Source organism: Lonchura striata, chromosome 22 (assembly GCF_046129695.1).
Source record: "Lonchura striata isolate bLonStr1 chromosome 22, bLonStr1.mat, whole genome shotgun sequence".
Classification (NCBI taxonomy): domain Eukaryota; kingdom Metazoa; phylum Chordata; class Aves; order Passeriformes; family Estrildidae; genus Lonchura; species Lonchura striata.
This window is the reverse complement of record NC_134624.1, coordinates 2,549,336-2,574,736: the sequence shown is the minus strand read 5'-3', so window position 1 is coordinate 2,574,736 and position 25,401 is coordinate 2,549,336. Positions and strand designations below refer to the sequence as shown.

General features: G+C 50.7%; 1 protein-coding gene across 1 annotated transcript in view; it reads right to left on the bottom strand.

Moving 5' to 3' along the window:
* ASTN2 (astrotactin 2) overlaps nt 1-25,401 on the bottom strand; it is a 334,716-nt gene that overhangs the window by 64,130 nt on the left and 245,185 nt on the right. Inside the window, exons 18-19 of the mRNA XM_021551387.2 lie at nt 17,412-17,545; nt 16,160-16,308 (exon numbers count right to left, since the gene is read on the bottom strand). Of these exons, the coding sequence (XP_021407062.1) occupies nt 16,160-16,308; nt 17,412-17,545 (283 nt within the window). The remainder of the gene's footprint in view (nt 1-16,159; nt 16,309-17,411; nt 17,546-25,401) is intronic.

Sequence of the window (25,401 nt, the reverse complement as noted above, 5' to 3'; positions counted from 1 at the left end):
GCTCCTGTTTTTTATAAAGAGGAGTTGTACTGATGCAGTGTGACCTTTCCCTGGGAATGGTATCGACTGTCTCATCCTGCAGGTCCCAGGAGAGATTGGGGCCTTGTTGGGAGAGGTTTTATACACACACATATGAGCAGACAACTCCTGCCTCAGGGAGTTGGACTTGGTGGTCCTTATGGGTCCCTTCCAACCAGAAATATTCTGTGAATCACCATCACAGTTCAGACACAGATGGCAAAAAAAAAACCCAAACCCAAATCAACCCATGTCTTCAACAAATTTACCACAATGGTATTTATTGAGGTGGGAGGGTTAAGGGGAACATGGCCTTTTTCCCCAGCACAGACCCTGCACCTTGAGCTGAACCTCTCCCAGCCACAGCCTGGAGAATCCAGAGAGTGATGGAGGAATGAGGGAGAAGGGCACAAGGATGAAGAGAAAAATGGCTCTGTGTACACTTGGGAGATTTGGGAGAAAGCTTTGAGAGAACATGATGAGGAGATGGGGACAGTGAGAGGATCCTTGTTGAGGAGCCTGTTGTGGAGGTGATTAATTTGGAAGTGTTGAGAAGAAACTCAGAGATATTAAAGAGGTCAATAACCAAGAGGAAAAGGGAAGAACTAACATTACAGGGCTGAGTGATTGAGCTCTGATCAGCCTGGTCAAGTTGATGTCCCTGCTTACTTCAGGGGAATTGGGCTACAAGGTCCCCTACAACTCAAATTATTCCATGATCCTAATACAGGGTCTGGGGTGGGATTCTTCCCCCAGAAAAAGAGTCAGTACAAAGCCCAAACTCTCCTGTCCTCAGTTCCTCAGCTCCTGGCATGGGCAGATGGTAAACAGGCAGTGAAAACCTCCAGTGGGAGACATCACCAGCCAGAGGGTTCTGATCATGTGTGAGGAGACAGGCAAAATGGGCAGAGGTCTCATACCTCCCAAATGAGCCACTGGAGCATGAGGAGAGTGAGGGAATGGTGTTTGGGATTAGCTTCTGACTAACAGAGGACTATGTGTCCAAAACCTGGTCCTTTTTCCCCCATTTTCTTCTCCAGGTAGAAGAGCTGTACAAACAACAGCTACAACCTTCCCTATCAAACCCCATCTCACTGAGTATTTCTCCAGAATGGAACTGAGCAGGAAAAAGTCAGCACAGACACCATGAGTGCATCTGCATAGATGCAGCTTCCACCCCATGGCTGGACAGGACAGGAAATCCTCATCCACAAAACCAGTGGAAAAATAGGAGATGGCATCCTCCAGCCCCCACGCTTCACCCACCAGGGACCAACACATCTATACTGTCCTTTTCCCCAGCCACAATTATACCATGAATTTGACCTTGAGTTTTGTAACAGTCTGGGGTGCCGAACATGCCATTCTTGACATAGCTGATGTTTGTGAAAGAAACAAATGAAACAAGGAATAAACAAGCAAAGGCCCGGCCGCAGACTGCGCCGGTTCCGCTGTGGCTGACATTTACAGCCTACAGTGGGGTGAGGATGACAAACTGGGGTGGCCAGTGGTGCTGCCAGGCAGGGCACCGAGGGCAGGGCTGTGGGGTCAGGGAAGGGCTGGTGGGCACCCACCCTTCAGGGATCCCCCCCAGCCCCCAGCATCGCTGCAAACGCTCACAGGCTCTGCAGTGGGTGCCTGGGCTCTATGGCTCATCACAGTGGTGGGATGTGCTTGCGCAGAAATTATTCTGGAAAGCTGTGGGGTGAATTTGTGGGGGTAATGACTCAGTTCAGCCTTTAATTCACTCTGGCAGAGGTAAAGTCCTGTTAGCCTGGCCTTCCTGACCTCAGGCAAGCACCTCCAGCCGCTCAGGCAATGGGCAAGGAGCTGCACCACAGGGACCACCAGCCCCTAACAGGCCCAGGACACTTCGTGGAGGACTCTTGGGAAGCTCCCTCAATTATCCAGGAATCCAGACAAGCTCCCTAATTGGGAAAAGGCCATCTCTTGCTGATTTCTCCTATGAGCAGAGAGAAGGGGTATGGATCCTCATTCTCTCTTCAAGCTTTAAGAGCATGCAAAAAACAGCATTTGCAAGATAATTTGGTGGTCACAGGGGACTGGGTTTTATTCCTCAATCGAAAACTGGCTATTAAACATCATTTAAAGAACAAAATAAAAATAAAACAGCAATTTCTTCTTTTATTCTCTCCCTATCATCATCATTAACCTTCTATCTGCATAATATCCCTTTGCCAAGGATCTTCAATGGAGCAATAAAATTTTAGTACTTAAACCTTATCAGTGCTCTGGAAGGGAGTATTCTCCTCATTTCAGAGAGGGGGAAACCAAGGCACAAAGAACTGAAACGACCTGCTCAAAGTCACACTGAAAATTATTAGTCAAGCCAGGAATAGATTCCCCAAGCCCTGAACCCTGGGAGGCAGCGGCCCACAGGTATTCTGCTCTTACAGGCCAATTAGCTTTTATGGAAACGTTTAAGGAAACATTTCCTTTCACAGACTCTGCCTGCTAATTTACTCCCTAGCTTTGTCATCTGCGAGGAAAGTGTCTCAGTTTTAGGCTGCCATGGCTCCTTCCCTGGCTTGAGACAAATGTGCTTTCAGGCAGATCTGACAGCACAGAGCACCCCACTACACGCTGCTTAGAAAGGGCTGGGAGAGGTTTTTCTGTGGGTCCCTGCCTAGTAATTAAGGCTGATTGCAGAGAGCTGGTCAAAGCGGAGGGCTCTGCACACAGACACAACGCTGGGCACGCCGGGGCTCCGCGTACCAAGGCAGAATTTGCTCCCCAGCTCGCTGCTCTGGGCAGGGCTGCTGGGCTTGGGCTGCTTCTCCACCCAAATCCTCACTATCCCAGGCCCTGCCTTTACAAAAGGAAGGGAAAGTGAGGCAGGGGCTGAAGAGAGGAGGGCAGAAAGGATGGGAGCGGGTGAGCTGGGGCAGGAGAAAAGAAGCCCCTTGTTTGCTTCCCACTGTTCTCCGTGGAGAAACAGTTAATGGGCTGGGAGGTTTCCACCCTTCCAGGACGGAGCCTTTTCCTCCCCTTTCGAGTGCCCCCTGCCTTCCTCCTCCAGCGACTGGGAAGCTGTGACTGCTCTACACCGCTGACACCTCGGCTGCTCTGGAAACCCATGAACTGTTTGAGAAAGGTCAGCTGGCAGCCGCCGCATCCCTGCTCCTGCCTTCCCAGCCCGGATGGCCTTGGGCAGTGCAGGAGCCCCCTCTGTAGGCAAAGACTCACAGTTACCAGCTTATTCGGCTCCTGGGCACGTTTTTTCTCCCCCTCTTTGTCCACCTCGACCCCTCTGAATCCACCCCAACACAAGCCCCACCGCGGGGCCAGAGGGACAGCGGGGTCGCAGAGCTCGGAGCCAGCTGGGGATCAGGGCTCTACAGCCAGTCCCACTACAGGTGATGTGGACTGAGGCTGGACATCCCACAGGACAGCAGATTTGTCATCAAAAGAGCTGATACCTTGCCAGCTTGCTGTGGCAAAATAAAATAAGCATGACCCAGGATAGCCCCAGGTTTTGGTGTGTTTCCCAGGTCCTCTCTCCAGGCTCTCCAAAGCCATCACCTATTTTTCCCTGGTCTCTTGCCAAACCCAGCTCCCCAGCACTGCACAAGCCCTTCCCCAGCCCCTTGGTGCCTTTGGTGGACTTCTTCCAGGTACAACAGAAGGAACTCATCTGCTCCTAGTGCTCCTCACCTCCTCATCCTAGCCCTGCACATCATCCAGGTGAGGCTCCCCAGCACTGCCATATCTACCCCAAAACAGTCCTAAACCCAGTTTTGTTTCTAAACAGCCCCATTTGGTCCATAACCTATGCTGCAAAATCCACCCCTGAGAACTCATGAACACCAGACTGGAAGTAGCAGAGGCAAAATTCCTGCCTGGATGTAAACAAGCTCCTTTCTTCCCAAAAGAGGAGCCTTTGTGGGGGTGGGAGGTTAGCTGCTGAGTCAAGGTCTTCTGGCAGTCATTATCAGCCACTACTCCCACAAAGACTTGACCACAGCCTTTAAGAAAAGTGTGAATTTGTTCGTGTTTACTGCTCTCTGTCCCCAGCAGTTACAGATCCTCCTCCCTGGAGATGCTCGGCCTGTGTTCACAGCATCCCTTTCCATACTGCCACCCCTGCCACACCCTACACCCGGAGTGTTTCCTGCAGCCTTGTAAGGATTTGCAAACCTACAGAATTATAGAATCATGGAATGGTTTGTGTTGGAAGGGACCTGAAAAACCATCTTGTTCAAATCCCCTGCAATGGGCAGGGACAACTCCCACTATTCCAGATTGCTCCAAGCTCTGTCCAGCCTGGCCTTGGGCACTTCCAGGGATTCAGAGACAGCCACAGCTTCTCTGGGCACCCTGTTCCAGGGCCTCACCACCCTGATAGCAAGAAGTTATTCCAAATATTCCTTATAACCGTGGCCTTTGTCAGTTTGAAGCCATTCCCCTTTATCCAGTTATTCCCAGCCCGTGTCCAAAGTCCCTTTCCAGCTCTCTTGGTGCCCCTTTAGGTACAGGAAGGGCCCTGGAATTTTTTCTCCAGACTGAACAGCACAGGACAGTAAGAACCCCTCATTTTGGATGGTCTCTAGTTGGGAGAAACATCCTCTTTCCCACCCCTGGCTGTGTCTGAAGCCCAAGAAGTGTTACTGCTCACACCGACATGCCCCATGACAAATGTGGGGGACAAAATTAGAAAAGAAGATGATTAAGACCCAAAGCCAAGTTGTAGGCACCCTGAAATAACTTGATTTCTCCAGTGTTCTGGGAGCACTTCTCTCCGAGACATAACATTACTCATTTTCATTTGCAGAAGTTTCAGTGTGTAGCAAAAATATCTCAGGCTCAGTAATGAGGCAAGAAATCGTGCTTACGTAGCTGAGCAAGTAACATCACTCAACTTTCCTGTCCTTGTGGTGGATGAAAAATGATTGGAGAATAAATTAATCCTAATAAATGCAGGATTCTGATCAGGCATACAAACCCAGCAATGTGTCTGCAGGATGAGCAATTGATGAAGTCATTGCTTCAAAGGTGCCTTGATGCAATTAGTCACCTGTAAAACTTGCAGCAGAGGAGAAAATCCCGTTCCTTTTGTTAAGGAGCAGGAAAATGCTCCACGTGTCTGGGTGATTTATGGGACACAGTGCAGCAAAATTAGAGCGTGAGGCAATTAGGGTCGTTCTCTTGGAGATAAAAGGCCGGGGGAGAGATGAGTGAGGGGATGGACAGGATGCAGAAGGGCCAGATGGAGGCACAATGCCAACACCACATTTCTGTGCTGCTGGTTTTTAACAGGGATTATTTCCCCCCTTGCACAAATCGTTGTGGGGGCGAAATCGGGCTGCACATAAAAAATTGGTGCCACTGAGGATGAACCAAGCCATTAATCACCGGCGTGAGTATCCGTAATTAGAGCTGCCGGGAGTCACAGGAGCAAGAGTCAAAGGCTCTAACAGGATTATGGATACATCTGGATTGTTTTATGACTGATATTTATTAGCAGATAAAAGGAATGTGCTTGAGGATGAGCACAGGGACAGGGAAGAAGGTATTTCCCACCCCAACCCTGCTGCCCAGCTTTTGCACCCACAGCACTCTATGCCCACCACTGACCATTCAGAGGAGGAAAACTGATAAATCCCAGCAGCTCCACTGTTCAGAATGTGAAACTGAGGTGCTCAGCAGGAATAGCCAAAAATCACGTGTGGACTCTACATCCAGAAGAGCCAGTTAAGAGTAAGGGCTCTAAATTCATGCACTGTTAAGTCACTATGCTGGCTGCTCTCAAGCCCCAGAAGTTCACACTCTGGTTGAAGATTATTTCCAGATCTCAATTCTGTGGGCAGAGCACCTCCCTGCAACACACAGGGTGCAGGATGAGCCCAGGGCTGGGAGTCAAGGGGAGCTGGCAGACCCAGAGTGGGGCTGGTCCCAGTGCCGTGTTCCCATGGACATTCCAGCTGATTGCAGCTGGAGGACACAGCAGATGCTGAGCAGCCCACCCTCACACAGCTGCATACCTGTCCAGCCACCCACCCCTGGCACTATCCCAGCAAGCTGGTGGCTTTCCAGTGTCCCCTCCCCTGTCACAGGCCATCTCTCTGCCTCATGCACTCCTCTCTCCAGTTCCCAAGAAGCCCTGACTTGCCTTGCCTGCTCTGGGGACGGGAGGGAGCAGGCAGGCTGGGAGCTGGAGCTCCCCAAAAATCCTCCCAGCTTCCCTGGGAAGGGAATGCACAGCCACTCCTGAGGTTTGAGGGCTGCAGCACCCAATTTTAAGCATCTACTGCAGCTCCTCTGAGCTCATCACTGTAAAAGGTCTGGGAGATATCAAAGAAAATCCCTTAACTTCAAAAAGGGGACAATGGGCTCATGCCTTTATCCTCAGAGGAGAGGGTTCTGAGATGGGGTTGTGCTTACAGGCGCCATCCCACCATCCTGGGGGTATCCAACAGAGCTCCATCAGCTACAAGGCTGTGGGAAGACCCACAACCAAGTCAGGATGCTGAGGAGGAACAATCCCTGCAGCCACTGCACACTGTCCCAGAGGGTCTGGCACACGCCAGGGCAGGCAGGTGGGGTGGCCATGTCCTGTTGATGAAAGCTCAGCATCAGGGTGGGGCAGACACGATGGTTTCCGTGGTGCTGGGGGTACCTATCCCTCCTGCTCGCTCTGTCCCAGCTGGATGGACACAACCACCTGTGTTTGACACTCCCCATCTACCATGACAACTGCAAGGCTTTCTGCAGGAACTCTCAGCTGAGATCTGAAAAAACTTGCAGCCAAAGAGTTGAACTGCTTGAAAGCGGCCAGCACAGTAAATGTTAATTTTACATGAATTGTAAAGCCCTTGCTCTTAACTGGCTCTTCTGGATTTAGAGTCCACACATGATTTTTGGCCTCAGTTCCCTAATCTGAACAATGGAGTTGGTGAGATTTATTGACTTCTACAGATGACAGAACAGGATAAAGGAAAGCCAGGTATTATCTGTTACACTGCACAAGCTCTCCTCTCACAGCCCAGCCTGCACTGCCCTCCTGAGTGTGTCACAAAAGGGGTGGTAGGGAATGGGGTCCCCCAGCCACACCTCAGCATTCCCTGAGTCCACCATCACCCCAGGCAGGTAGTCAGGGCATAACCAGGGAAACAGGCAGTGAGCCTCACCCAGCTGCTGGGTCCACGGGTATCTCTGGAGCTGAAATCCAGCTCTTCCCAGTGGGGGTAATCATCATACTGGGAAGGTGCTAGGACAGCCCAGCCAAGGCTGGCAGAATGACTGTAGAAGCCTGGCTGCTCTGTGGAAAGAGCCATTGCCATACTCCAAGCTCCAGTGAGGTATTTCCCATCCCAGCCTCACCCTATTTCATCAGGGTGAGTCATCAGACCACCATGGAAAACCTCAGGATCTTGCTTCTGCAGTTGTGATCAGAAACATCCTTCATTAAATTAATGACCATCCCATATCTGTCATCTCACTGTTAATAAAAAGAAATGAGGGCTGGAAGGAGTGCTGCAGACTGGTGCCTGCAGTCAGGCTTGTCTCTGCAGAACTTGTGTCCTGCTCCCAAACACAGGAGGAGAACACAGCAGGAACAGGAGGGGGTTTTAACTCTCGTAACCAATGCAGCACAAATTGGGTGGCTCCCCCTTCTCCAGGACACCTTGGGACGTTGCTTCAGTGCAGGTTCCTATCCAGGACAGCTCCAAAACACTTACGTGGCCCACAGGGACAAGCTCATCTCACTGACTCTGACTAGATCAACAGACACCCTTCCTCAAATACATCTCTCATGTGGGACAGAGATGCACTTAAATGCTCACTAAACAATCCCCTCTGGGCTGCATCAACCCCTTCCCCACTACTGGCACTACTTGGGGGATCAATGAGGAACATCTTTACTTGGTCCAACCACTTCAGAGTACAAAGGCTTTTCTTTCCCAAGGATCTTGGGGATGTGACACCCATCTGAAAAAAGACACCCTCTCCCCTGTGAACGAGCCCCAGTACTACCAGCCCCTCCCTTCTCCAAAGGAGGGGTCATGGTCCTGTCCTCTGGAAGAGCAGGATTACAGAGTTCACAGAGAGTCGCTCCCAGCAAAGCCCAGGTCACCCTGATGCTGAGATAAGCCTGTTCCTTGACCCCACCATGCAGGCCCCATTAGAGGGAACCCAGCAGGGAATGCTGCAGAGTATCCACCCTGTCCCCCATAACCCAAACTAGCCAGAGCAGTATTTCCTATTATGTCTCCATAACCTAATCTGACCCCCTCTAGGGTCTCCAGATTAATATCTGGGAAACCTCACAAGCCCAATCACCCAATTACAGGCAGGAAAGGTTTATCCTATCTAAACAGCACCAAATGTAACCTAGACCCAGCTGCCCCTCAACTTCTAAGAGCCAGTTCTCAATCCCTGGCAAGCTGAACAAACTGGGAAGGGGTCACAGGGGAGATGGGGAGGGTCTCTCTTGTAGCATATGAAACCTGCAGGAGGAGCAGATATTTTAATTGGCAAATCCCCTGACTCAGGTTTAATCCCTCTTCATTTTTACTGAACTTCCCTCACACTGGAACAACGTGGGGAATAGATGACAGACCCCACCTTGAGCCACTGCCCAACAAGAGGAGACCCCATCTTTTTAGTGAGCAGAGGTTCTCAGGGCACACAGTGCGCCCAGCCCAGCCTGGCAGAGGCAGAGGGGGAGGGCTGGTGGCACCATGTTCATTGAACAGGGACATGCATGAGGAATAGTGAATACTAGAGCAGAGCTGATGCTGGCAGGACAGAGCAGGCACCAGACATGATCACAGCACAGGACAACTGCAACATCCCAAGAGCACCTCCTGTGCTGGGGCTGAGAGGTTTCAAACAGAATAGGCTGTGCCGAGGCACTCTTTGTGCCTCTTTGGATCTCTTTTCTATCCTTATTTCCTTCCAGAAAAGTGTGGAGGGACCCTGGCTAAATTTTTGGGATTGTGTTTCAGCCACCTGACAACACTGAATGCATGGGAAACCTCAACTGCAGCCAGAGGACTGGAAAGCAGATTCCCCATCCCATTCAGGATATCATCCCAGGCTTTGGTTAGAATGAGAGCAACATGCAAAATCTCCAGGAAGATCCTACCCTGGCAGAGGATCTCAGTCTGGGTGTCACTGAGAGCCCATCCAAAGGGAAGACCCAGATTCTTTGCTCAGTGAGAACGCCCAAGTTTCCTCCCAGAGTAGGTTGTGTTGCATCCACAGATGCCCCAGAGCCTGTATTTTCCACATAGCTCAGGGCTGCATTGCCAAGCACCAGCTTTGCAAACACAGACTGTGCTTCCCTCCAAATTCCAGCCACAGTTTATTGATTAAAAAAGCCTGTCTAGTCAATAAAGGCTCCCATGAAAAAGTTCCACTGCTCTGCACTCACATGCCGTTACCCGTCTGGCTGTGTTAGCAGCCTTGGCTTTTGATGCTTTCTGACAAGATGGATTTGTGGCCTTGACTTTTCCAGATCAGGAGAAACTTAATCCTAGAGGATAAAATTACAGACTAGTAAAAAAACTCCACGACTGGCCTCATTAACTGCCATGTAAGAAGTTCAGAGGCTTCTTAGCTAGAAGGGAGCAGCTACAGCTGTCCTTGAGGGAGAGGCAGCTCTGAGCAGACAGCGCAAAGCCCTTGGCAAACACGGTGCTCCTGAAGTGCATGACACACTCGTGGCACCAGCCAGGCTGCTCCATCCTCTGCAGACAGCAGGAAAAGGGCAGACGGTCCCAGGTCTCCACCTATAAAGTGATTTGGGAGAAAGCAAAGATAATGCCCAGTTCTGGCCAAAAGGTGTCTGGGAAGATAAAAATAAAAAACCCCTGGAACAACCATATGGAAATGTGAATTAATGAAATTTTTCAGCAACTGACTCAACCCTAATTGAGAGTTGAGAACCCTCCACCTCCCTTCTGCTTTCCAGGATACAAAAATGACACTGGTAAGTGGAAATAACTATAGCTGTCCCAGGGAGAAAGAAATCTGAGCTTCACAGCGAGGGTAATGGCCAAAATTAAGCACTTGCTTGTTTCTATTACACAACACATCCAGGAAGCAGCTTCCAAAAACCTGACCTTCACTTCAAAGGCTTCTTTTTGAATCATCTCTCCTTCTGCTAACAAGTGAAGTGGATTCAGCACTCAAGAAGGGCACTCTGGGTGTTGAAAACATCTTTACCCATGTGTTAGCTGCAGAAGAGGCAGAGGCAATGTTCACGTATTTACCCAGCTCCTGGCTGGACCTCAAGCTCCTACAGCTTTCTAAGGGCAGTGCCAGCTCCTCCTGCTGCTCTTGGTCAGTTTGTCAGTCAGCACTCATGATTTTAAGGCTTAAAATGGGAGTGCAAAGTGGTTTCATGGAGATTGCACTGACTCCTTTCTGACAGGAACAGGATTTGCTCTGGCCAGACAGTCTTTTCTCCTCTCCTCCCAGCCTAGCCCAGGTTTTCACGGAGCAGTAGCAGCACAGCTTGCACACAAGAGGGTGTCTGGAAGAGCTGGTTGCCATAGCTATATCCATACATCCCCAGCCATCCAGACATGTCACAACTGTGAAGTTATTTATAAATAACACACTCCCGAGCCTCAATTCAGAGTACAACATGCAAATGTACAAAACACTCAGCCTTCTGAGCTGACCTCTTTCTTTTATAGACATGATGCTGAGCACAGGCTCTTCTGCAGAGCAGCTCTGCTCCAGAGCAGTCTGTAATGCCAGCATGGTGATGTGCACAGGTTTTATTGAACCATTCTCTCCACTCCTGCACATCTTCCTGCCCTGTCTGGCGTCCAGACACCTTCCCAGGTTTCCTGCTGGTTCTGCTCCACACCACAGTCCTGTGTCTCGAGGGTCCCAGTACAGCAGAAGGCTCTGAATTAGCTGCCAGATGCTGCATTCCCCTGCTCTGAGGTCTCCAACAAGCTCACTCAGCAGGCTGTGCTCCTGTTCTCCTTTCTTTGAGGATTACAAGCTGTTCTGCATGAGGACTATTTCTTCTTATGAACGTGGTCACTGCCCCAGCAAAACAACCCCAGAGCAGCCAGGATCCCTGGACATCCTCAGAGTTAAAGCCTGGGAGTCTCTGCAGAGATCTCACCTGTGCTGCTTGGACATGGCATCCACACTAAGTGCTGTATAGAAGCAGGTGAGCTGTTTACCTGTTTGTTGTACACTTTGTTCACCCAAAACCCCACAATGTCCCCAGCTACCCCAATTCAGCTGTCAGCACACACAAAGCTGTGAAATACCACAGAAAAGGGGCAAAACCAGTGTGGGAGCCAGCACAGAGCAGGACAGAAGAGGAAGGGCTGGGAGAGGGGCAGAGCCTTCCAATCCTTGTGTGATTTGCCATCAGCAGCACAGAGCCAGCAGTGCATTGGCACAACAGCTCATTCACACTTGCTGTCACCCTCAACCAGGGGGCCAGCAAGTGATGTTTGTTTCTCTGCATCTTCCCAGCTGAACCCACCTTGATACTGAAGCACAGGCAGGAAGAGGTGGATTCATGCTCAAGGATGCAGCTCTTGCCTGTGCTGTGCTCACATCCAGGTCTGCTCACCCCCGTGGTGGTGAAAGACTGGGGGATGCAGATTGGCTCAGTGGTCAGCCTGAGGGTCCGTGGAGGAGTGACCACAGGACAGGGCACAAAGCTGGGGGATCCAGGACCTGCACCTCTCTGTCCTCACAAGTGAGCACTGCCCCATGCTGAGATTAACTCACAGCTCCTGTGACCTCAGGGAAGGAATTTTACCTTTGTCTTGTTTGGTCCCCTCCATGTGCAGATTAAGGGAGAGTCCATTCCTATGTCAGAATGTGCAAGGTCTGATTTATCACCAGCAAAGCTCTCAAACCATCCCCTCTCCAGCCTCCTCACCGTGCTCTGTGCAGGCACATGGCAGCTCCCCCAGGCCCCCAGAGATGGGTGTTCAGAGATCCAGCAGCAACAGAGATGTGGGCACAAGGGGAAGGAAACTGCACCAGAGAGAGAACTTTGAGAAAGAGACTGAGAACATCGCAGCAGCAACACAGCCACCACCCCAGGGGCAACACAGCCCAACCCACAAACTCCAATCCATCATACAGCCAAGCCCAGCCCTTCCTCCTCCTCCAACCATCCCCCAAAATGTTCTAAAAACACATTCAAAGCACTTTTTTACTTCTAAACCTTGCATTACACAAACTCAAAGCAGCCTCCCCAAATGCAGGTGGGTACGACCTCCCAGGTGGCCATCAGAGAAAGTCCAGGTGTTGTTAAACCAGGCATAGGTCTGCCTGTTCCCTCCTGAGGATTTCACCCTTCAGCTTTCAGACAAGGCCTCCCAGCTCAGCTCCCTAGCTCCCAATGCTAAAACCAGGGCAAGGATCCTTCTGTCTTCCAGCACAGGCTGGAAGATGCTGCACTTCCCATGCAGGGTTGGCTCAGGTAAGGGGCCTCAGCTGGCCCAAGGGACCTCCTAAACCAAGAGAAGTGGTGATAGCCCAAGTGCCAAGTCTGGCAGATGCAGGGACACGGCCTGGCTTAGAGAATGGAGACATGAAAAGCACTTTGCATCACAGCCATGTTATCCCCTCATCCCTCCCCCTCATCCCCTTTGGAGCTTCTTAACTTCAGAAACCTTCCTCCAGAGGAGTGTTGGAGTGACAGAAAACATTTTCCAAGCCTAATATCAGTTCCAGATGTTCACAGCCATTTCAGTTTGTACCTCACCCTGTAAAACACATTTCTCCCTCTCCCTCTCTCAAGTGCAGCGCCTGCTTGGTCCATGACATAATGCGCTGGCGGGCTGGCCGTGCACACATACACACACACACACACACACACACACACACACACACACACACACATGTGGCTCACGCCCTCTCCGAGAGCCCCACGTTCAAACAAAGAGCATCACTCAACTACAAAGCTGTCGCACACATGGAGTTATGAGTAATTTCCACAAGTTTTAATAAACAGTTTGGGATGTAATTGCTCTTCGTCTTCCCGGCTGGCTCCCGAGCGCGGAGCCGCTCGCTCGCCGCGCGCTGGTGTTGAAAGCGTGGTTTGTTTCACACACAAGTTCACCTCCTCTCCGCCTCAGATGGGCCAAGGGCTGTGTTTTTCTAAGCACCAGTAACAAGCCTCTTAAAAATCCTCATACAGCTGAGGGCAACCGGCCCACGCAGGCTCCTGGCTCCCTTTGGCCCGTCCTGCAGCATCCCTGTCTCATGTGGAGCCCAGCAGGGAGCACAGGGGACCCACTTAGACCAGTCTCAGCACTCCCTCCTGACTCTGCTCCAAGAGGAAGAGGAACAAATGCTTTCTGGCTCAAGGGATGGTTGTGGCAAGCACATTTCTCTCCCTCTCAAGATTCTTCATAGACGTGCACAGAGAGAAATGAAAGAGAAAACAATTTCTATTTCTGCTCCTTGTTTATCCTATGTGGAATGTGTTTGGAAATTTGTTTACCTGGAGTGAGTGCTTAATTAAATTCTGGTGAGGATTGTTTGAGCCTGATGGCCAATCCAATCCAATCCAATCCAATCCAATCCAATCCAATCCAATCCAATCCACCTGTGTATGGACTCGAGAGAGAGGGTCACAAGTTGTGTTAGAGTCAGATAAAGTAGTATGTAGTTTTAGTATCCTCCTTTTATATAATATATTAATGTATTTTAGCACAGTTATAATAAAGAAATAATTCAACCTTCTGAATTGAGTCAGACATCATAATTTCTTCCCATAGGGTTTGCCTGCATTTACAATAAATGGTTACATCTTCCAGTTGCAGAACAAGGTGGAGACCAAGGATTTTTGCAAGGGTGAGAGGCTGGAGGCTTTTGAAGGGCAGGAGGAAGGCAGAAGGCAGGTGAGGCTGGGACCAGGTACCACCTAGTTTACCACAGGAACTAAGAACAGGTTGGCAGAGCTCTAGCCCGTCAGTACCACGAATCCCAATAAGAAATGTCTACAACTGGAATAAAGCAAACAAAACCACTGTCCACGTATAAATAACCCACTCATTTAAACTCCAAGAGTTCCAAGGGATGAGTGGCAGCATCCTCAAGAGCCCTACAACCTGGCCAGATCTTCCCAGCCCAGAACTGGCTCACTCTGCAAATACCTGTGATGTACCTCCCAGCAATGGGAACAACCTGCTCCTCCCTGCCAGCAGCTGGGAGACTGATGGGGAAGGAAGATCTGCCCATAAGCATCAAAAGCCATCCAAATTTCATATTCCACACTCCCCTCCCAAAGACTCCCCCTCTGAGGCTGAGTTATTGTTTTTGTGGATGCTGCTCAGATGGGAGAAGCTGTGGTGCAGCAGGATGGGTGGGTGATGGTGATCAGAGGATATCCAGGACAGGATTTTTGGCTGTAGAGAGCTGTAGCAGTCAGCACCTCTGCAAACCTACACAAGGTATTTAAAGGAATCAAGTCATCTGGAGGCCTGTAGGGTAAGAAAGGAATGAAGGCAGGAATGTTGTTTGGTTATAAACAACACAGAAAAAAAAAAGGGAGAGATTTAGGATTGGCTTTTCTCTTTAATTGTTAATAGGGTCATTCTGTCCCAAACAGTCCCCCAGAGCAGACAGAGGGGAGGGAAGCTCCCCGAAATGAATTCAATTGCCTGTCAAACACATGGCAGTCATAAAAGGAAAATAATAATAATAGTAATATTAATCTGTATTTCCTATCTGGCTGCCAGGCAAAGATCCAGCCACTACAAAGGAGAAACCCCATGTTTCCCTGGTCTGGCCTCACCTGACTGATGTGTGAGCAATCTGGAATCCCCATCCACAACAAAGCCCCTCCTTTAGTGGCTTTTTTTCTTTCTCCATTGCTGCAATGTGCCCCTCCAAGATAAAGAACAAACCTTTTTCCATGCCATGAAACCAGAGACATAACCCAGGGTCCATGGCCACATCGGGCAGCTTTGGGAGGGAATGCTGGCAGGATGTAGGAGAACCTGAGGGATGGGACTGGTGTATGAGCCAGGGACCTCCTGCAGGTCTCCTGCTTGTGGAGACCCCTGCTCCTTCTTGCAGAGCTCTCCACAAAGAGCTGGACCTCCCCCAGGAGGTGGGGATCTGGGTCTCTGCAGCAGAGACACCTTTTGTAGCACATGATTTTTGGATATGGTGGCATCTACGCTGCAGAAGCAGAATAGATTGGCTTGAGGTGAACAGAGAGGGTGGAAACTTCCCTGTGGCTTTGAGCTCTAAATTATCTTCCTGAGCCTGTCTTCCAAAGAGGGAAATACAGCTAAACATCTTGCCAGGGTGCCCTGGGAGCCCATGCAAATCTGCATGTGGACTGTGAGGTTCTGTACTCCAACACCAGCCCTGTCCCAGGAAAATGTCTGCTTTCATCAACTGCCCAGCTGCTCCTGACAACTTTTGTGAGCTTCTTTAAAAAACTGCATCCAAAATCCTGAAGCAAAAAGCAGTAGGTTCTGCCTGGCTTTCCCTGCAGCACTGCTATCACTCAGGGTCTCAAGTCCTATTTTCTGAAATCCATTATTGACTCACCCAAATCAAGTCCCATCCTTCACAGCCCTCTGCCTTGTCCAGCAGCCCCTGGAGCATGGATTGAGTTGCTGACAAAGCCTTTTTAATGCGTAGAGCACTCAGTACAAGTCTGAGAACTAAACTCCAACCCAGGTTCTTCTGGAGAAATTTTGTGCTCTTTAAATGATCACCCTAAATATTGCAGGTTCTGAGTTCCTTTGATAGGTGTGCAAGACAACTGAAAATGTCCTTTCAAAGGTGGGTCACTGGTCACTCACTGGAACAGACCAGTAAAGCTCTTGAGCTGTTGAGGGATAACCTTCCCCACACAACCACCACCCTGTGACATTTCAGACTGATCAGATCAACACCCACTTCAGAAACTCCAAATCACAGCTCTCAAAAAGAAGAAATTATTTCCTTCTGCATGACTGTGTTTTTGTAATTCCCTTTCCCCTCAAACAGTCATGTCTGCAGAAGATTCCAGAAACCTCTCCTAAATGGAGTGGGTTTGATACCTCATGTAACACCTTGGCTCTATTCTCCACCAAAGCAGCTGCTCCCAGCCATGTGGAGCACAGGAAGAATCACCAGGAGCCCTCTGCACCACGAGGAGGTTGCTCTCCCTCACACCCACCTGTGTAAAGGTCTGTGTCTGTGTACTCATCCACCTTCTTGTGCTGCAGGACATAATCTGACACCTTGGTCCCGATGGCAGGCTGCACATCCAGCCACTCCAGAGACACCACGGTGCTGGAGGGCTCCACGCTGGGGGAGAGCCGCAGGCTGGGTGGGAGACAGAGAGAAAACAAGACATGAGTTCCCTTTTTGGGGAGGAATCCACATCTCTAAGCAGCACGGCCCCACATGCAGGTAGGTGTGCCTACAAAGCCCCAAGGAGAGAGGTCACAGGCGTAGAGCAGGCTCGTGAGCATCAAAAAGCTGAGTCCAGCCTATTGCAGTGTATGCCCTTGGGAGCCTCCTGCTGCTCCTGGAGAAGATAAGCTCATGCAGCCCCAAATATCTCATCTAAAGGGGCCTTCACTGTCTGGGAGAGCTGCTGAACTTCATCAATTTGAGCAAGGACCAGAACCCCAGGAGGAAAATAGGAGAAGATGCAGGTTGTTGAAACCCGGCAGGGCTGAGTCCACAGGAGGAGAGGGTCAGGTCTGAATCACCAGTGAGCAAAGGTGAGGGAGAGAGGGGGAGAAGCAGCGTGGATTCACTCAGCTGCAAACCTCTGAGGGGCGTGGGTGAGAGCAGAACAGGGCAGCTGTGCAGGAGCTCCTGCCCAGAGCAGGAACGAGTGGGATGGGATGAAGGCAGAGGAGCTGTGTGCTCCTGGCTGTGCTAATGCAGAGGCGTCCACTCCCTCTGCTCCAGGGTAGATGACAACACCAAGTACAGGGCCATGGAGAGTCCGGCTCCAAACACACAGCATGTTTGCTGGACTCGAGATGGGAAATGAATCCCCTCCGAGGATATTGGCTCACTAAGAAGGTGTTCTGCTCCTTGTGGCTTGCTGGAGCCAGTCTTCCTGCTTTCTCAGCTAATTCCCCATCAGTTTGCTCCTGATTTGCTCTTGCTCTGACAAGCCACAATGAATTGCACTGTAATTCCATTTCTTTCAGCATTTGAAATCCCATTCTACAAGCCCTGCTAATCAGGTGATGAAAATCTATAAGGAAACCTTCCAGGGCCACAGCCAGAGCCAGGATATCCTAAAGACATCAGTCACACAGTGAGGAGGGCTGGACTGCAGCCCCCAGGCCCAAGGGTGCAGAAGGAGGTGCCCATGGGCTGAGACCCTGGGAAATGGGGTGGTTCTGGGGGCTGTGACCCACAGAAAAGGGGCTGGTGATGCCTAGAGGGCCCACAGGGATACGTACACAGGCGGAGGCAGAGGGCTGCAGTTGGGGAGTCCGTTCTCATCGAAGGCGTTGAGGTCGCACCTGCACCAGTCTTCGATAACATCACCTTTCCCAGAACACCAGTATGAGCTCATCAGGGCTCCCTTGAAGGCCTGATGTGAGAACAAAAAGCGTGAACATGTGTGCTGAAGACTCAGTGAAATCTGGCTCAGCTCGGGGCTGAGCATCGTGGGAAGCATGCAGAGCCCTGGGATTGGGAAATCCGGGATGGGCTGGGGGACTGTGTCCTCCCCAGCTTTGCCACGACCTCTCTGCATGGCCCTGGGCATGCCCTTCACCTCTCTGGGTTCAACTCCCATGTGTTGAGGGTGCTGGTTCATCCCTGAATGCTTTTGGAGCGGGGCTGGGGATGTCCTGTGTGGGAGGACTGAGCTGCCTGAAGAAGCAGGAGCATAAGTCCCTCTGTGACAGCAAACAGAATACACACAGCACCTGCACACTGCTCTTGTGTTTGGAACTCTTCCACTCTTCCTCGTGCCCTTCAGCCCAGCTGCTTCTGTAATGCCCAAATTCCCAATAACACAGACTCCTTCCATCTTTCTCACAGGTTTGTTATTCACACAAAGCACCCTCCTGCAAGCAAATGGCTGCTTTATTCACTTTTCTAAGGAACACTCACAAGCAAAACAGCAGTATCTGGAAGGAAACAATAAAACCTGGCAAATACTTGCAGGATGTCCCCAGGAGCCACCCTGACAGCTCCTAATAATACCAATGAATCCCTGGAGTAATAACTGTGCTCAGAATTGGCAAAGCCCTCCAGGTCTCAGCCCTCAATGTCCCTGCTGCATTCGTGGTGCTTGATGTCAGTCCCCACATCACAGGATGGGGCACCCCTCACTCCTGCTGTAGTTTGGACCACATGGATTTATGGTGGTTTCTCCCACTACCCTTAACCTGGAATTAAACCTCCAGTTTCAAAAACATCTCCTTCACACACACAGAGCCACCATCCAACTCAACCCTGCAAAGCCACAACACCCATCTAGAATAATCAGAACACCAAAACACCAGTCACTAGAACAAAGCTCTGTAATGCTTTTGACCTTTCAAGAGGCACATTTGGGAGCTGAAACACCTCCACAGGTCCTCATCCACATGGAGCAGCCTTACTTGTGGCAACACTGACAAGTTGCCTGCGGAAGCCTGGCCCTGGTGATATGGCCTGTGCTGCAAGGGTACGCCTAGAAATAAATCTGTGCCCTTTCAGGAGTGCAGGGACAGCTCAGGCAGCAGCACTGAGCAGAAAACTCTAGGAAAAGCTCCATCCCAGGGAGGTTTCTGAAAGGAGGAGGTATAAATAGAGCCTGACGTCAGGGCTCCCATTGTCTGGGGTTTTGTCACTCTCCCCAAACACCCCCAGCACCTTTAACAAGGCGCCTCAAGTTTCTTGCGTCTGCAAAATTTTCTGCTTCCAAGGCATTTACAAAATGAGACTGTTCCAGATGGAAAAAAATGAAAAAAAAACCAAAAAAAACCCAAAACCCAAGGAAGGAACAAACAGGTGAAAGAAAGAAAATGTGACATTATTTTACCCTGTTCTTTAGAAAGTAATTGAAGTGCTAGGCTGGAAAGGGCATCCAAAGTAATTGCAGAGAGGGATGAAGAGAGGAGTTTATCTGACACCCAGATAAATGGATGCAGACACACGAGAGAGAGAGAGAGAGCAGCGGGTCCGTGCAGGAAAGGAACAGCAAAGGATGTGTGCAGATGGATGGGGAAGCATGTGCTCTCCCTAGGAAGCAAGATAAATGCCCTCTTCTGAGGGTCCCTGTGTGCACAGACAGGCACTGCAGGTGAAGACAAATGTGGGTGATCCTGGGAAGAGCTGCACTGTCACACTGCCCCACTGCCCCCCAGGCCCAACCCTGTCACTCTGCACACCCCCTCCGTGTCCCCTAACCCAGCTCCTCCCTGCACATCCCCGATTTAGGAAAGGAACCCCACCCACCCCATCCATGCCCTTTAGCAAACCCAGTAGTCAATTCCTTGTTTTTCTTGTATCCTGCTGTTAAGCACTTAGCTGGATGAGCAATCCCCCTTGTTCTGCCTGCCCAGCCTCACATAGTTTTTAATTAGATCCTTCAGGTGCCCAGCTGTCATCTGCCTTGTGTCACCCTGCACACAAACGAGGTTAGGGGATGGATGCTGAGCTCATTACAGCGAGCACACCTCCACGCCCTAACCAGGTTACTGGGATCACAGCCACCCCTGCCCGCTCCTGCCTCTGTCCTGACTCATGCCAGGGCCAGGCTGGGAGAACCAGGCAGCCAGGGCTTGTTCCTGCCTTGTCCCTCTGTGCTGGGCACTGGTGAGGCGACACCTTGGGTGCCAAGTCCAGTTCTGGGCCACTCATGGCAGGAAGGACATTGAGGGGCTGGAGTGTGTTCAGAGAAGGGAACAGAGCTGGAGAAGGGTCTGGAGCCCCAGGAGAGGCTGAGGGAGCTGGGAAGGGGCTCAGCCTGGAGAAAAGGGGATCAGAGGGGATCTTGTGGCTCTGCACAGCTCCTGACAGGAGGGGACAGACGGGGGAGTCGGGCTCTGCTCCAGGGAACCGGGACAGGAGGAGAGGGAACAGCTCAGCCTGAGCCAGGGAAGGTTTGGGTTGGAAATCAGGAGGAATTTCTCCATGGAAAGGGCGGTCAGGCATTGGAAGGGGCTGCTCAGGTAAGTGGTGGAGTCCCCATCCCTGGAGGTGTTCAAGACACAACTAAAGGAAGCACTAATGTTGTGGTGTGACAAGGGGGTGATTGGTTAAAGGTTGGACTTGGTAGTGGAGGTCTTTTGCAACCTAAGTGATTCTGGGATTCTATGACTTTTCTTGCTTTCCAGTGGAGTTTCAAGACAGTGGCTCCTGGGATTTTCCCATTGGTGCTGGGAAGTGCATGTTGAGGGGTGGGGAAGCATCGAGAGCAAATCGATGGGGAGCAGAAATGGGTAAGATCACACAGAATAAGGGAATGGCAGCTGCCACCCAAACAAGGAGCCCAGTGGCACAGGAGGACCAAGAGTGATGGACAAGGATGCAGTGAAGGTGCTGAGATCCATCCCATGGGAAGCTGCAGCCTTTGGGAGAGCTTCAGGTGGGAATGAATGCACAGGGACCTTCCTGGCTGAGAAGCACCTTCCCCTCCTGCCTTGGGCTGGGCTCTCCACATCTCCTGTCCTTCCCTGCCGTGCTCAGGATGTGCAGTGCGTGCTCTCCTCCCTGCCAGGAGACAGCATCCACACGAGTCCATCCCAAACATGACCACTTCTACTTTGGATGTTTCATCGTGGTGGTCATGTTTCCACAGGCCCACGAGGGTGTGGAATCATGAAGGGCTTCCCAGGAGCGACTGATCTGCTGGGAATGGCAGTGGCCCCCAGTGCACTGTCCTGTGCTTGCCAACCACTCCCTGGGACCCCAACACCCCTCTGTGCCCTAAGGCAATTTTATATCTCATTTAAAAGTATCCAAATTGTATTGTTTCCCTGTGAGTCAGCCCATTTAGTTTATGTCCTTCGGTGCCAGAGGGGAAATTTATGAGATGAGAAACTGGCTCGAAACGTTTATTTTCTAGATGACGAGTCATGCCATTAGATATATAGCTTTATGAATCATAGGAACAGCATCTAATTTGCTCTTAAAGGTATAATAGGTCTGATTCCCCACACCCATGCACACACATATATTGGATTGATAGTTCCCCCCTAGGATGGCTAGTTCATTTGTTTTGACACAAGCAAGACTTACAGGACCATAAAGTCCCATCTTACCATAAGCTAAGCCTATTCATAAAAAAAATATTAGGGAAACAAACGATCAGCTAAGCACATTTATCCTACACTCGATTGCATATGGATCTTTCTCCTGTTGTTATTTGTGCTCAGGGGGAGGCCATTTGGCCCCATTTTATAGCTGAGACACTCTGTAACAGAATAGAGAAGAACACTTCCTTTGTCCTCTGTTAGACCTGGCTGATGGAGGGAGAAGCATTAAGTTATTCCTAACTGTGGTTTGTCTGTTGACATCCCAGGAGGGGAAAGTGATAGGACATGAAGGAGCCTTTCAGATCAGCATTTGCAGCACTCAGCACACACCACAGGGCTGGTGTTTGCAGATGGGATACTGGGAAGGGTTGGGTGCTTGTCTGTGGATATCTGGTCTTCTCCATGGCTGACAATGACATGAAAATATAGCTCACTGACTCTAGGATGCACATCTCTGTTTCTGGAAAAATTTAAAAGGAAGTACAGAGAGATTAAAAAACAACCCCAGGTGAACATGTAGGCTGGACAGAGATGTGCTGCAGATAAGAGGAGATGATCTGGAAGCTGGAACTTAGGTTCATTTTGGATTTTGCACCAATTTCCCAATCTCTATTTGATTTTTTGTTCTTCTCAATGCAGAAGGAGAGAAGAAGTGCAGAAGGAGGCTGAGCCATGGCAGCATACAGGCTCCATCCCATGTCCAGGGACACGGCAGCAAACAGACACATCCTGTCCTTTCCTGTTGGCAGGATGGAGATGGGCCCTGCATGCCACCACCACCTTCCCTTAGGCACAGGCAGGAGGATGGAGGCTCCAGAAGGGCTTTCACAGCCTGAACAGGATGCTACCAGCATGGTAGGGTGGCTGGAGGGAAAGCCTTCCATGCCCTTCCAGCAGTGCTCAGTGCTGTTCACAGGAAGTAAATGCCACTCCTTAGTCTAGCCAACTCTGGAAGGGGAAAAAAAAAAAAAAAAAAAAAAAAAAAAGAGAAAAGCTAAGGATTTCCCAGGCCAGAGACTCTTTCCAGGATCATACAGTTCATGTCTGAAAGGCCAGACTCAGAGCAAAGGAGGATGAAGGTTTGCTCCAGGTTTACAGCAAAGAAGGATGAAGGTTTGCTGCTCCAGGTTCACAGCAAAGGAGGGGATGAAGGTTTGCTGCTCCAGGTTCACAGCAAAGGAGGATGAAGGTTTGCTGCTCCAGGTTCACAGCAAAGGAGGATGAAGGTTTGCTGTTGGCAGGTGATCTCATCCTGTGTTGTTCACACCCTCCCTGCCTCTGGCTGCCTCTCCCCCAGGAGTAGCATCACCAGCACTTCATCCTGGAAAGGGCCATCAGTGTCCTCTGGGAAGCTCAGGGTGCCGGAAGGGACCCGAGGTGGGCAGCATCCCTGCTTCTGTTATTTACAGAATAACAGGATCCAAGAGAGAGGCAGAGGACGCAGTAAAACCTGGGAAATCAGAGGGGAAATGAGAGCCCTGAGCGCTGCAGTGAGGCTGGGCTCACACCTCGGCACAAAGCTCCCCATTATAGCCCGAGCCAGGCATGACAATGCTGCCATTCTTCCTGGGAAAGGCAAGCTGCATGCGGGCTGGAGCTGCAGCAGATGCTCCAGGGCCAGAGCAGGAGGACAAGGGCCAATTAGCAGGTATTAAAACAAAGCAACAACAAATAAAAAGAAACATACTCCAGACCAAACCAAAAAACTCACCTCAACCACAAAAACACTGTCCCTTTTGGCCCAGGCTCCCTGCCAGCTTTGGCAGTGGAAGAAGAAATCAGTCTGTGTCTCCCCAAGGCTTCAGGGGCTGCTTTGGGGAAGCTGTGTGTCCTCCAGCAGCTCTGCCATCGGTGATGGATTGGGGTCAAACTGAGCCCATGGCCTTGGGGACACCTTTCACCCTGGCTAAAAACACCCTGCCAGCCTGGGGACACTGGACAGAGGTTGCCGTGCTCTGCTCTGCAGGAGATGGCTCCTTGGCAAGGAGTGGGGAGAAAAAATGGGGAATTTTGCTCCAGTCTCACTTGTCATCTGAGCCGGTGAGCCCCAGCATGTGAAGAAGTTATCTCAAAAAACCCTGCCAGGGTCCCAGGCACGCTCTGGGCTCCTGCTGAGGCCAGGGTGGCCAGCAGCACAGGGATGTGCCCCCCAGCGAGCCCCCACACCATGTGTGCTGTGAGGAGGCCATGGCTGCAGCAAATGCTGAGATTACTCAATTTTCGAATTAAAGCAAAGTCCTAGGGGTCTCCTAAAAATCCAGGCTCCACATCCATTTGTCTCCTTAAATACACACAGCAGGAGTTTGAGTCCATTTCCCAATAGGAGCAAGATTGATCTCTCCTGCCTCCCTTCTCCACACCCCCCTCACCACACCACCCTCTAAGCATTTCTGCAGCTGGCTGAGCTGCTCCACAGAAGCTTGTTTCAGGATTTTTTGGGGGGAAAATGATCAGACCACGAACAGGAGGGACCACACTGCCTAGCATACCTTGCCTTTTCTCCTCTGCACTGGCCATGGCTGCCCCGTGGCTCTGGACATGCACACATGCATCCCTGTCAAGGATGCTCCTGGGAGGGGATGGGGGAAGCAGGGGAGAGGGGGGAAGCATTCTCTGCCTTCCTGTAAGGGACAAGGATGTTTGCAGATCATGCACACCTGTGCTCTCACCCTCAGTCTGTGCCTCTGGGTACACTCCAGGGCTGTGCTGGGCAGTCAGAAAGATGGTGCCCACCCTGTGGGGAGAGGGCTGGCAGAAGTATGTTTAAGGTGGAGGAGGAAAGACACCATAACCTGGGGGGACTCTAACTGGGGTGAGGAGCAGCTCTTCTCTTTGACTCCAGGATGTTTCCCAAAGGGAAAGCACCTGGGGTCAGCATCTCTCTTCTCTCCCACCACATGCACTCACAGCATCCAGCCCTTGAGGTGTTGATAGCATTTTGCCAGCAGAAAGCCCCACCACAGAGAGGAGCTCTTTGCTGTTGGGCATGGCCAGCCACTGACACTGGTGGAGGTTTCCTCTGCAGCCCTGCAGTGGAGGATCTCCTCCAGCTTCATGTGGAGGGGCCACTGTGGTGTCTGCACTGCTGCAGAGCACAAAGGAAGCAGAAGAGAGGTGCTGGCATTGATCAACACTGATGCAGGATCCACAGAGCTACAAAGAAGTCCCTGGGAGATGACAGCCAAGGTCACAGCTTCTCTGTCTCTTTACACCTTTTGAAGTCCTAGTGTAACCCTCAGACTGAGGAGTTTTGACAGCAATGGTCCTGTGGAATACTTGGATTAGCTGGATCCCACCGGGTGACCAGGACTGGTGCAGGGGGGACTCCAGCACTGCCTCTGCTCCAGCAAGCAGTCCTTCCTGTCAAACCTGCCACACCAGTGTCACAGCTACAGAAAGACATTCAACAAAGCCCTTCAAGAGCTGCTTGAACCTCCAAAGACATCTCCTTCACCCTGGCATGCTCCAGCACTGCCACAGTCTCCAGCCAGGCTGCAGTGACCAGTGATGGTGCAAATTCTTCAACCAGCACTATTAAGCCACAGCGGGAAACAAAGAAACTCCTGGCAGGATCTCAGTCCATAGTTCTCACTGCATACATGAAGGAAAAGAGGGGACTGATACTTTTCCTCATACTGAGATTGGTTCTCCGCACTGCTGGGAGCAGGAGTCGTGCTGGAGCTGGGCTGGGAGGACAGATCACAACCTCAGAGCTGAGAGTTACCTTGAGGACATTTCCTCTGGACAAATTCTCCCTGGACAGCAAAAGGCAAAACTCCTGGAGCCCTTTACATTTCAGGCCCTTGCTTCAAAGCAAGAAGAAAACAGCAATTCCCACTGACATGGAAATAAAGAATTTTTTAACTCATTTCACATGGGCAAAGTAATATATTTTCACCTCATCTCCTGCTTGGAAATGGTCAGTTTTAGCTGAAATCAAAGATGCACACAAAGAAATATCACAAATCAGTCCACAGCAGACACCCAGCATGGAAACTGAAACCCCAGCATTTAAGAGTCTGGCAAGGTCATCAGCAACCAAGAACACGGCCTTGGACAAGGCTGTAGCTGTAAATTTTAAAAAGTTCATAACTCACTGCACTAAGGCAGATGAAAAGACAAACCTATTAAAAAAAATACACATGTTGAAGAGGGCAAAATGTCTTTACCTGTTTTGCTTAATCTTTGCTGCTCA